At 52.1% G+C, this 12799-nt stretch overlaps 1 protein-coding gene across 1 annotated transcript; it reads right to left on the reverse strand.

Annotated features, from left to right (window-relative positions):
* Positions 1-6847, reverse strand: TENT5B (terminal nucleotidyltransferase 5B). Its single transcript, XM_068537815.1, has 2 exons — positions 6432-6847; positions 1-1902 (listed from the first exon to the last, which is right to left on the reverse strand). Exons 1-2 carry the CDS (start codon positions 6693-6695, stop codon positions 880-882), a joined length of 1287 nt encoding a protein of 428 aa, XP_068393916.1. The 5' UTR covers positions 6696-6847; the 3' UTR covers positions 1-879.
* Between the last annotated feature and the right edge of the window lie 5952 nt (positions 6848-12799).

Genomic DNA, 12799 nt, shown 5'->3' on the forward strand with positions numbered 1-12799 from the left:
CTAGGTTCAGTGTAGACAATCTTTATTGGCAGGTGTTAAGAGTGCTAAATAGTAGCAAATACAAAGGGAATGGAAGGGAAGTGGGGAGTGGCTCTCCTCCCCCATGTAAGGACCCTGTAACCAGGCCAGTGGGGTGGGAGCACTTGACTGTGGCTACTTTGGACCCAGCACCTTCTGGAGAACAAGCTCCCAGGCAGGAGGGCTCCTCAGGACATGGGGGAAGGGGGCTGTACCCCAGCAGGGGCATGGGCTGTGTCCCACCCCAGGCTGCTTCATTCCTGTCCACCGCACACCTCAACCGACAGCTCGGGGTAGGGGTGTTAGGGGACTGAGCTAAACCTATCCCTTTCCAAACCTAGGTATCTGCCTCATGCCTCAGTTTCCCTCCTCCTAGTTAGTGGCCCAGCCCGACCCAAAGTGAGTAGTTCCCATAACGTACCATATTTTAGCCACTGTGTGGGCTGCAGGCCCTCGGAGGCTGCTCTTTACACTGTGGGCTGGCCGACCCAAAAAAGACCCTTTCTAGGCCACAGAAATCAACCTGAGATGATAGGCATTGAAGCTACCATCCCAAACAGTCTTTGTCTCCTGAAGGCAATTGACCCCCAAGACGAATTTCCCCTGCACCCCACAATCATGCTGGTCCAAAAGTGTAGTGCAAATAACCAAAAGGTCCATTTACCAAGAACCTAAGCTTGGCCTTCAGCCCACAGGGGCTTCACTCGGGGGAGGAGTCTGGTCTGTTCAGTTTAAGGCCCAACCCTGCAGCAGTGCTGGGCTACCTGGCACGGGCTGCCTGTCTCTGGTCATGTTCTCCATGCACTTCTGGAGGCCCCACTCCATCTGGAGAGGCCTAGTCCTTTCTGGCCAGGGTCTGAGTCAGTTACAAGGCAGCCAGGTGGGATAGGAGGCGTGGGCCCGGGACAGCAGAGGCTGCACGGGGGTCACGTAGTACTTGACAGTGGCGGGCACGACCCCGTCAGGGACTGGGGAGCGCCAGGCCAGGGCGGCCGCAGCCGCCGGGCCCTGCTCGGCCAGCGCCTGGAGCGCCAGCGTGGCGATGAGGCCCAGCGTCTGGCGGCGCTCGTGGCTCATGAGGCACACTGTGCTCTCGTTGACCACCCGGTGCAGCGTCACCAGGCAGGCGTAGCGGCGCGCCGAGTCGGCCCCACTGAAGTGGGCCTCGAGGTAGCGCTCCAGCATGCGCTGCTGCTCCGCCAGGTCCGGGAAGTCGATGAAGAAGCGGGAGCACATGTAGCGCTGCAGGGCGCTCACGTCGGTGCTGGGCTGCGGCCGTAAGCCCCGCACCAGCAGGTGGCAGTACTTGAGGAGGCCGCCCCCTCGGATCTCTTCGGGACTGCGTGTGGCGATGACGCGGTGCCGCAGGTGGTCCAGGGCCTCGGCGAAGTCCCCGTACAGGCTCTCGCCTGTCACCGTGGGGTGGAAGGCCTCGGACATGGGCGTGGAGGAGCACTGGCTGAAGAGCAGCAGGGAGTCCAGGAGGATCTGGAAGGAGTCTACGCTAAACTCGAATTGGCGCCTGACCGAATCCACGAACTTGAGCTCCACGTTCTTACCGCTCTTGTTGGACAACGAGATGAGGCTCCAGCGGTCCGTGTCTGTGCACACTTTCACCAGCTTCTGCACATAAGCCTCCTTGAGTGTCAGGGGTGTGATCTTGGCCCGGCTCACGCCGGCCGGCAAGAAGTCCAGCAGGCAGGCCAGCACCACCTCTTTGGTCAGCTGGAAAGACGCCTCGCTGCGCAGGTCCACGCGGAACACCAGGTCCAGGTCCTTGTAGCCCAGGCCACTCTCGGGGTGCAGCACGTGGCTGGCGGCCGAGCCGTGCAGCCGCACACCGTGCACGCGCAGTCCCTGCTCCTCCAGGCTGCTGCGGACGACCTGCAGAGGGGATGGCAGGAGGGAGAGGTATCAGCGACTAGGGCCCCTGGGGTCCGCTGTGGGCTTCCACGTAATAATCACAGTGACATCAACCACTGTTGACCACTAATCAGCTGTTGTGCCTTTGGAAAATCATTTAAATCTCTAAGCCTAAACCTCTATTTCCTAATCTAGAGAGTGGCCCGTTTGGAGGAATGACTCAGCAATAATGATAGCACATACGTGCATAGAATTTACTAAATGCCAGGTCCTGATCTAAGCACTTTATACATTAGGATATAAACTCACGTAAATCTTACAGTGACTCTGTGAGGTGGGTATTATTACTCCCACTCCACAGCTGGGGAAATGGAAGCACAGAGGGGCCAAGTAACTTGCCCAAAGTCACACAGCTGGTGAATGCAGAGCTGGGAATTAAACTCAGAGTTCATGTCTTAACCAGTATGCAATTCCACCTCTCTAAAACTGCAAGTAAAACACTTCATTTTGTGCCAGACATGATGCAAACTGCTCAAATGTGTTGGGAATGTAATTGGCTGTTCACATGCATTACTACATTAATGCTCACAATAATCCTGTTTGAGTATTATTACTCCAATTTACAGATGGGGGACCTGAGGCACAGAGAGGTCATGTCCAAAGTCAGAGAGTAGTCGGGCTGAGACTAGAACCCAGGACAGTTGGATTCTCAAGTCCATGCGTGCTCTTTTGACTATGACACATTCATTTACCTTTACAAGGACACAGTGAGGCAAATATTAGACTAATTTTACAGATGAGGAAACTGAGGCTTATAGTGGTAAAACACTTAAGGCTCAGAGAGGAAGCCATTCAGAAATGGCAGGGCTGGAAGTTGAAACCCAAACTCTTCCTGCTCTTGGGTGAGGGGATGGGTCAAAATCCCTGGACCCGGACATTCAGTTTTCTCAGCAGCCCAGAGTACTTCACACACCGAAAGTGACCAGGCAGCATTCCTACCCTGAGGGATTCTGCAACCCCGCCTTGCTGCCAAGTCAGCTCCAGACCCGGCTGCTCTTCTGGCCTCCCAGGGTATTACTACAAAGAATGCACGTAAGTGCTGAGGAGGCAAGCTGCAGTGGGGCAATCTGAGGCGGGCGGCTCCCTCCAGAAAGCTTCCAGGAGGAGGACCCTGACTAGGGGAAGGTATTATCATGACTATGGGGGGTGGGGAAACATCTGGCCATCAGGGACCTGCGGGGCCAGGCAGCTGGGGCAGGGGAAGAGGAATATTGGCTCGGCACCTATTGGGTGCCAGGCATTGGACCTTCTTACCAGAATCTATGGGGAATAGATCTTTAAAATCTCCAAGTTATAGATGGGGAAACTGAGGAGTGAAGTTACCTGCCCAAGATCACCCAGAGGTGATCCAGGTATGGCTGACTCCAAAGTCTATCTTCTTTCTACCACATTACCAACCCAGGGTTTGGAAGGAGCAGAGGCCAGAAAGTAGGGTTCTAATCCTCTCTCCCTTTCAAAATTTCAAAGTGAGGGCAACCCTCCAATCACTGAAGTCCAGGGCCAGAGTAGCTAGGGAGCAGGAGGGTGGGGGTTGGGGAAGCCTGGCCAGGCAGACGGGGGAGGCTGGAAGTAAGGGGCCAGTTGTTGCAGTCCAGCCTGTGGGACTTCTAACCCACACTCTGGCAGCTGGCAGCTGTGCCCATGTAGGCCAAGGGGAGAATTGGGCCAAAGACTTTGTCCTAAGGACCCTGGCAGACCTGCAGAGTAGACCAGCCCCCTCTCCAAGTCCCATTAGAGCTGACTGGGCCTTACTCAGCGCCAGCTCCTGCTCCCAGGCTGATGCCCACCCTAGGGCATGGCATTTGGCCTGGTGAGTAGGTAGGAGTACCCTTGTTAAATCGCCTGTGTCAGGCCGTGGGGCCGGCTGTGTCAGCCAGCCAGCCAGCCAGTGGCTGTTGTCTCTTTCCCAGGTGTGACTACAGCCAGCTTGGCAGGCAGTCCCCAGATACCGCCACACCCAACGACTGCAGGGCAGCTTGGAGCCTCCTGAATCAGACTTTCCAGCCATGGAGAGGGCAGTGGCTGCACCTTCCTTTCTTCTGTGCCAAGGCCCTCCCCCAAACCACTCTGCTCCCAGGCTGCTGCTGAGGAGACCTGCAGGGAGACCATAGGTGCTGTCAGCCAGCAGGCTTAAAAAACTTGAATCCAGAGCCACTTGATGCAGGCCCTCTAGCTGCAGCTGGAGAGATCAGAGTCTAATTCAATCCTCTGGACCCAGAGAGGGCAAAGGACTTGTTTAGGGTCACACAGCCAATAAGTGGCTGAACTTAATTAAAACCAGTCCTCCTAGAGCTATGAGCAGGGGGCTTCCTACAGGAGAGTGGGTTCCTCTAGCCCAGGGACAAGCAAGAATAGCATCTCTAACTGCCCAGATCACTGCTGTAGGAAAACCTTGTGGGGGTAGAGAGGGAGAAAGGTTCCAATTCTTGAACCATTGGACAACTCAGCACTAGTAAGAAGCCCAAAATCAACAACCAGCACCCCCCACCACACACACGCAAAACCAGTACCTTCACGCCCTGCCACACACACACACACACACACACACACGCACACACACACATATCCGAATAGTTTGTGAAGCTGCCGGCTGCAGATTCCTGCCAGGAGATGGACTTTCTTCACACCAGGTGAAGGCACCTGTTTCCTTTGGATTCTGGAAGCAGAAGGGGCGTTGGAGAGCAGTTCAACCCATCCCCATTGAACAAATAGGGACACTGGGCCCAGCAAAGGGAATTGACAACTGTCCAGGCCCTGAAGCCAGATGTCCAACCTCCCAGTCCAACTCTGAAGTCGCCACTTCCCCCTCCCCACCACAGCCGGCAGCTCCCTGTTTTGTGATATTTCTGACCCTAGTCTAGGATAATAGTACATTGTACTATTATCACATTGTAGAGTCAGCTCCTATTGACCTGCAGTCTCCCCCACCTGGCTGGAAGGCAGGGAGGCTGGGTCCCAGTCACATCTATGCCCCTAGTGTCCTGAACAGGGCCTGGCACAGAGGAGACACCAGTAAAGGCAGTTTGGACCATACTGATAGGGGCAGGGACTTCCCCTCCAGGGCACTGCATGGTGCAGAGGTGAATTGCCACACTGGGCTCATGCCTGGGACAATAGTCCTAGAGATATAGCATTTGGGGCCCAAGGTTGACCTGACTGTCAAGGGGAGAAAAGCCTCAACTGGTTTCCTAATCACCCCATGACAGTGGGGCAGCCAAGAAATGCCTCAGTGAGCACCATTGATGAGTCAGCCCTGGGGAATCTGTCCCCACCCCCTCCCATTCCTTGGGAGGGAGGGCGAGGTAATCCCCCAGCAAGCACCACTCCCCCTCTGTGGAAGCTAAGGCAGAAGGAGCAGGGGGGTGGCCTGCTTCACCTGGCTTGTATGGTTCACCTCCCCAGAAAGAAAGTCCATCTGCTGGCAGGAATATGCAGGAACTGTGGCTAGATTTTCTGGTTTCTTCTATCTGCTAACACCTAGAAGTTGAGTCTTGGGAACTGGGGAAGAGGTGGGAAAACCTTGAACCTGCAGTAACCGGCTCCTGGGAAGACCCAAGATTCTCTGGGTTTGATTTTCCCCTCTAGGTAATCTTAGGCAGCTCGCTGCCCCTCTTGGGGCCTCAGCTTCCCCAGCTATAAAAGGCATAAAATAATTACCATCTTCTGGTATTTCAGGGCATGACAGTGCCTGGGCTAACAGGTGAAAGAGCAATTTTAGGGTTGTTGAGAGTCAGGTAAAGGGAAGAGGGAGTCTGTGGAAGAGGAGAGGAGTTGCCAGAATTCTCTTCTGCTCCTCAGGAGAGAGGTGGGGCTTGGGGCCAGAGACTCGGCCCTCATTTCCAATCTTGGGGAGGGAGAGAAACACCTAAACTGGACACCTGATGTTGCCCTCCAGCATGCAGGCATCAGGTCTGGCCTGGTGCTTAATCTCCTCCTGCCACAACCCTACTTGAGAGGGAGGGAGTCCTTGCTGGAATTTCTCAGCTGTCCTACCTAGCGAGGGGGCTCTTGAGCCATGCGCTGTGGGAACACAGGACAGAGTCCGCTCCTAGAACCTTGAGAGAGGGAAGAGGTAGAGGGTGAGACCCGGGGATGACGATTTAGAGATGAAAAGAACTGTTTTGGACTCAAGCATGTACATCTACCCACCCAGGGCTGCCTGGCATCTGTTGTCCCTGCAGGCGGGGTTGTTCTTCCTCCACGGCCAGGTCCCTCCCCACTTCCCGCCCCTCTCCCAGCCAGGGCCTAGGTGAATGGTCCGAGCGGAATTGGGGCTCCTTAAGGGGCGGGGGACGGGAAAGTCAAGTGGGGAGAGAGTATGAGGTGCAGGGGGAGGAGGGTATGGACTACCATCAATGTCGTGCGATTTTGTTACAGCCCCTGTCCTTCTCTGAGCCTTGTTTCCTTAGCTTTCCAGCAAATCGAACAGACTCCGGGAGCCTCCCAGCCACGAGAGCCTCAGCCCCACATCCCCGCCCAGCGTCTCTCACCTGCACGATCTGCCGGGGCTGCACGCTCAGCGTGGGGAAGTTGCCGCGCCCATGAATGGGAATCGGTTCGCTCAGGAGCGCATCCAGTCGCTTCACCTGCGGCCAACTCAGCCTACTCAGGTGCCGTCCGAGGGAGGCCGATGCGGCCTCCGGGTCGGGGCCGCCGCCTGCCGGGGCAGCCGTAGCCACCGCCGAGGCCGCAGCGGTCTCCACCTGTGCAGCCGCTCGGTCCGGGCTCTCCGCTCCGCTTTCCGAAGGCATCATTAGCCCGGCCCCGGGGCCCCGACGGCAGAAACCGGGGGGCGGTAAAGGGGAAGAGGGCAGGGAGAGCAGCTGGGCCGGGGCCAACGCGGAGGGCGCAGGGCCGGACGGCAGCGACGGCGAGGCAAACCCAGGGCACACCTCCGACGGCAACGACCAACCGACCCGAAAGCTTGTGGCCTGGGGCCCAGCCGACTCTTATAGGCCGCGGGCGACACGCCCATTGGTCCCGGCTGCTGTCACACAGCGGGAACCGCCCCGCCTCTCGACGCTCCTACCATTGGTCAGCAGAGCTTTGCACGTGAGTCACTGGTCGCCAGGAAGATTCCGATTGGCTGGAAGGCACGCCCCTGCCCCGCCCTCCTTCTCCGGCAGAGTTCCCTCCTTTGGTCCTTAAAGAACTTCTATTCTCGGTGATTGGCCCGGGCGGAAGGCAGGACCTGGATTTAAAGGGACTGCGCCCTCCAGGGGCAGACGTGAGGGAAGTGACCTGTGGAGTTTGTAGCGGAGTCGGACCACTGAGATCCGCCCCCCCACCCCCACCCCCGCTGGAAGGAATTTCGAAATCACCTGGCCTGGTGCTGGTCGTACGCTATTTTCAGAAGCCCAGAGAGATTGTGCCACTTGTTCAACTCCACGCAGTGCTCCTCTTGCTCTCCGGCAATCTTCCAGAGTTGAGAAAAGGTAACAAACTTGTATACCGTGGTAGATACTTCTTTTTTTGAATGTGACTTTATTTGGAAATAGGGTCTTTACAATTTTTTAAATTTATGTAATTTATTTATTTTTGGCTGCGTAGGTCTTGGTTGCGGTGCGCGGGCTTCTCATTGCAGTGGCTTCAGTAGTTGTGGCTCGCGGGGTCTAGAGCGCAGGCTCAGTAGTTGTGGCGCACGGGCTTAGTTGCCCCGCGGCATGTGGGATCTTTCCGGACCAGGGCTCGAACTCATGTCCCCTGCACTGGCAGGCGGATTCTTAACCACTGCGCCACCAGGGAAGCATAATACTTTTTAAATGTACTCTCTTGAGTACATCACTGCCTGGCCAGCGTTAATGTTTTGGTTTAGGGGTGAGGAAACCTGCTCAGAGAAGGGGCCTACCTCTCTCAAGGTCACACATTAGGTGAGAGGGGGCCCTGGTGATGAATCTGCGCTATAGAATCTGTGGGCGCATGCTCTTTCCACTACACTTGAGCAGACCCAGGGCCTTCATGGGGCTGGAGGTTGGAGGGAAGCTGTAACTGGGGTGTTGGTCTTGTGGCAGGAGCTTCCTGGGCAGCTGGTAGAAGTCTTTCCTGCCAGCCTCTTACCTTTCTCAGGTCCTGTGTGACCTTGGGCAAGTCACTAAACCTCTCTAAGCCAGTTTCCTCATCTGCTCCGGAGAAGGGGCTCAATAAATTTTTTTAAAAATTTGATTTGATTATTTATAGTTGGCAAAACATTTTCGTATGTTCTATTGAAATAATACGTTTACGTGTTTTTGTCTCGCACTTTACAGAGCCTAGTGGGATGAGGCTTATTATTGTTGTTACTTTTAATATTTTTTTCTTATTTTAAATATATGTGCTTGTGGCAAAATTTTAGAAATTGAGTCTGATTCATCTCTGCAATATTCTCTTTTAAATTAAACATCATTCTTCTAACAATTAATTAAATATCATTCTCCTAACACTCCCATTCCATAAGGTAGGCTGGGCAAGGAGCAATGTGTCCAATGTACATACAGAGAAACCAAAACCTAGAAATGGTAAACTACATTCCAAGGTCACCAGGTTGTCTCAGACAAACCTAGGACTAGATCCCAGGAGCCTGACTCTCAGACTAGAGCAGCTGCTTCCTCTGTCTGGAGGCCAGCCCAAGCAAGATCCTGCCCTTGTCCCCTCCCTCCCTCCCTCCATCTTATCTGGGGTCAGGGACTTCCTCTGGCCCCCAGGGTGGGGACCTGCAATTTGCTCCACTGCTTGGCTTTGTGACTTCGGGCAAGTCTCTTGCACTGTCCTCAGCACAGTTGCTTGCTATTTTGTTTTACCTTCTCTTGAAAGATAAGAAATAGATAAGAAATATACTTCAACCAAACCCAGAGTCTCCAAACCCTTGACCTATCACTTCCATGCCCCAGCAGAGGAAGGAAAAGAAAGGAAACTAACATTTACTTGGATAACCTACTATGCACCAGATACTTTATATACGTGATCTCTAATTCCTAAAAATGCATCTCAAGAAGTGGCATCATTATCCTCAACTTACAGATGAAGAACCTAAGGTTTAGAGAGGTCAAGTGACATGCCTAAGGTCATACAACTACTAATTGGCAGTGTGAGACTTGAACCCAGGTCTCCTGACTCCAGAGCCCTAATTCCCTGCTCTTCTTAAAAGAGTTGGCACAGGGGCTTCCCTGGCGGCGCAGTGGTTGAGGGTCTGCCTGCCAATGCGGGGGACACGGGTTCGAGCCCTGGTCTGGGAAGATCCCACATGCCACGGAGCAACTGGGCCCATGAGCCACAACTACTGAGCCTGCGCGTCTGGAGCCTGTGCTCCTCAACAAGAGAGGCCGCGATAGTGAGAGGCCCGCGCACCGCGATGAAGAGTGGCCCCCACTTGCCGCAACTAGAGAAAGCCCTCGCACAGAAACGAAGACCCAACACAACCATAAATAAATGAATAAATAAATAAATAAAATTAAAAAAAAAAAAAAGAGTTGGCACAGATCACAGAGTCATGCTTGGCATAACCCTGGATGAATGGACCCACAAGATCCATTCATCCATTCATGTATTCATTCATCAACCAACACAGATATACTAAGCACCTACTGTGTACCAGGGGCTGGGCTAGGCCCTGGGATATTATAGGCAAGGTCCCTGCCCTTCTCGAACTGACATTCAAGTGTAGTAAGACAATAGTCAAGTAAGTAAATAAATAAGACATTTTGAATAGTGCTAAAAAGAATATAAAACAGGGACTTCCCTGGTGGTCCACTGGGTAAGACTGCGCCCTCCCAATGCAGGGGGCCTGGGTTTGATCCCTGGTTGGGGAGCTAGATCCTGCATGCATGCCACAACTAAGAGTTCGCATGCTGCAACTGAAGATCCCGCATGCCACAACTAAGACCTGGCACAGCCTAAATAAATAAATAAGTAATAAATAAATAATTTAAAAAAACTGGGAAATGGAAGAGAGAGCAGCCACAGGTGTATGTGAGTGTGAAAAATATATAGCAAGAGAGGGGAAGAGAACTGGAGAGATCAATATACATCATTAGATGGTGTAATCATGGAAGTCCTCCCTAAGGAGGTGACATTTCCATTGTGTCTGCTGGATCCACTTCTGCCCTATCTCCCCATGCTTGTCCCTAGACAGCCAGGGCAGCAGAGAAGGTGCCAAGCTACATATTCCTAGAACTCTGAAGGCTTTAGCTGAGAGGCCCTTTGACAATCATTTTGTATACTCTCTTCCCACTTTGTAGATGGGGAAACTGGGGTCCAGAAAGCAGAAGGGATTTACCCCAAGGAGACTGGCTAGGGCTGGAACTACACAGGGGCAGCGCCTTGTGGTGTGGGCTGGTGCTGTGCCCACCCCATACACTTGAATTAAGTTCTCCAAGGAAGGAAACTTAGAGATCTCTTTTCCTCTCCCCTTCCTTCTGCCTGGGCTAGGAAGAGCAATTAGCAAATTCATGAACTGTGAATCACACTTCTGTTGACACTTCTATTTCCAAAGCTAATTGGTCCAATGTTTGACCAATAACAGGACCTGAACTTTAGTGTTGGGGGGGGTGTGACTTGGGGATGTAGGAAGAGGAGAGAGAAGACAAGAGCAGGGGTAAACTCATAGGGTTTTTCATTTTCACCAAGACCAACTTTTAATTGTTCCAGTGAATGGAGGGGATAATGACAGCTGAAATACATCCTGAAGAGTCCTACTGGCTTTCAAATTTTATATATGAGCCTTTTCCCCCCTGTACAAATTTCCCATCTTAATTCTGACTCCAGCTGATTTTAAAAGGGAACTTACTCTGTATAATAATTGAGTCATAGTGACACACTTTCCCTATCTGGGCCTCAGTTTCCTATTCTGTAAAATGGGAGAGAAATAGGAGTCAGGCTCTTCCATTCACACCTTCTATGATTTAAGGTGGTGGAAAGGGAGAAGGGGTCCCAGGAGAGTCTTGGTCCCTACATTGGCCCCTCAGCTCTGGGACCCGAGGCAGGAGCATCCTGGGATCAGCCCACATTACTGAGTGCATTGTTCCTAGACCCACACCAGACACTTTCCACACAGTTTCTCATTCAATTTTCAGAACATAATCTTTTGACATAGGAGTCATCTTTCACTTTGCACGAGAGAAAACTGAGGCTCAGAGATACTAATTAATCTGAGCATGAGTTGGCCAGTGACACTTCATATCCAGGTCTGGCTGAATCCCAGGCCCATGCCCTACCCAGGGTCCTGCCCCTGAGGATGACTTGGTTTGTTCAATTACACACAGATAATCCTCCCCTGTGGAGAACACCCATTCCCTCCTCCCAGGGTTCTTGTCCTCCACCCTGCCTGCCTCAGCCCCTCATGGCCAAGGTGATTTCCTAGACCTCGTCATTACCAACAGTTATGCCCCTACCCTGAGTAATTTCAATATCAAGTGTCCCATCCTCCTGACACCACCTCCTGTCTCTTCTGCTCACTCCCTCTAGAACCCTGACTCCATCAGTTCCAGATCTACCAGGACTTCAATCCACTGATCTTCCCACCTTTTCCCCTACTGTTCCTCACCTCCCTCATGTCCTGACTTTCCTCCTTAACCAGCTTAGATTCTGTGGACCATAATTATAATTACTTCCTTGCATACGCCCTCAACCCCCTTGCTCCTTTCTTGTTAAATTGCACTCACCTGGCAAAACCACACCCTGGTTAATCCAACTCTGCACTTGCACCCACACAGTTGGCAGAAGCTGGAGAAAGACACACAGCCCTGCTGACTGGTCTCACTTTAATGTCACACCCACCCTCCTCCAGGGGACCCTTTGCACTGTCTCGAGATCCTACCATATGACCCAGTCCTGTCACTCTCCCATGGTCCTATAGACAATTTCTTACCTCCTCCTCTCTCCTCAATCCCTGACAGCTCTTCCCCCAACCCTCCCTCAGCTCTTGACCTCGCTTCCTACCTCACTGAGAAGATAGAAGTGATCAAAAGAGAATTTCTGCAGACTCTCAATACCTCCTCTACCCAATCCCTGGGTCTGTCCCTCATTTTTACCCTCCCTCCTGCTACCTTGGATGAACCCCATTTGCTCCTCTCTGTGCTTCCCTTCCACTCATACACCAGATCTCCTGCCTCTCACCTGCTCAAGGACTTCACTTGGGCTATTTCCCCCTCTCTACTGGTTCATTCCAATCAGTGTTGAGACATAATTTTTTGCATCTCAGAAAAAACCACAACAAAACCAAGGAACCTCTCTTGACCTCACATCTGCATCCCCTCTACCCCATTTCTCTATATAGATCTTCCTTGACTTACGATGGGGTTACATCCTGATAAACCCATGGTAAGCTGAAAATATCCTAAGTTGAAAATGCATTTAATACATGTAACCTACTGTTAACTAGGCTTAGCCTAGCCTACCTTAAACGTGCTCAGTACACTAACATTAGCCTGAAGTTGGGCAAAATCACCTAATACAAAGCCTATTTTATAATTAAATGTTGATTATCTCATCTAATTTATTGAATACTGTATTGAAAGTGAAAGACAGAATGGGTGTAAATGTATCGGTTGTTTCCCCTTGATGTGATGTGGTCATACGGTTCAATGGGAGCTGCAGCTCGCTGCCACTGCACAGCATCACGAGAGAGTATCAGACCCAATATCGCTAGCCCAGGAGAAGATTAAAATTCAAAATTCAAAGTACATTTTCTACTGAATGAGTATTGCTTGTGCACCATTGTAAAGTCGAAAAATTGTAAGTAGAACCATTGTAAGTTGAACCACCGTAAGTTGGGCACTGTCTGTATAGCAGAACTCTTTGAAAATGTTCATATTCGCTGCCTTCGCTTGTTCTCTTCTCGCTTGAACACACTTTAATAAGGCTTTTGTCCCCACCACTAGACTAA

Source organism: Eschrichtius robustus, chromosome 3 (assembly GCF_028021215.1).
Source record: "Eschrichtius robustus isolate mEscRob2 chromosome 3, mEscRob2.pri, whole genome shotgun sequence".
Classification (NCBI taxonomy): Eukaryota; Metazoa; Chordata; class Mammalia; order Artiodactyla; family Eschrichtiidae; genus Eschrichtius; species Eschrichtius robustus.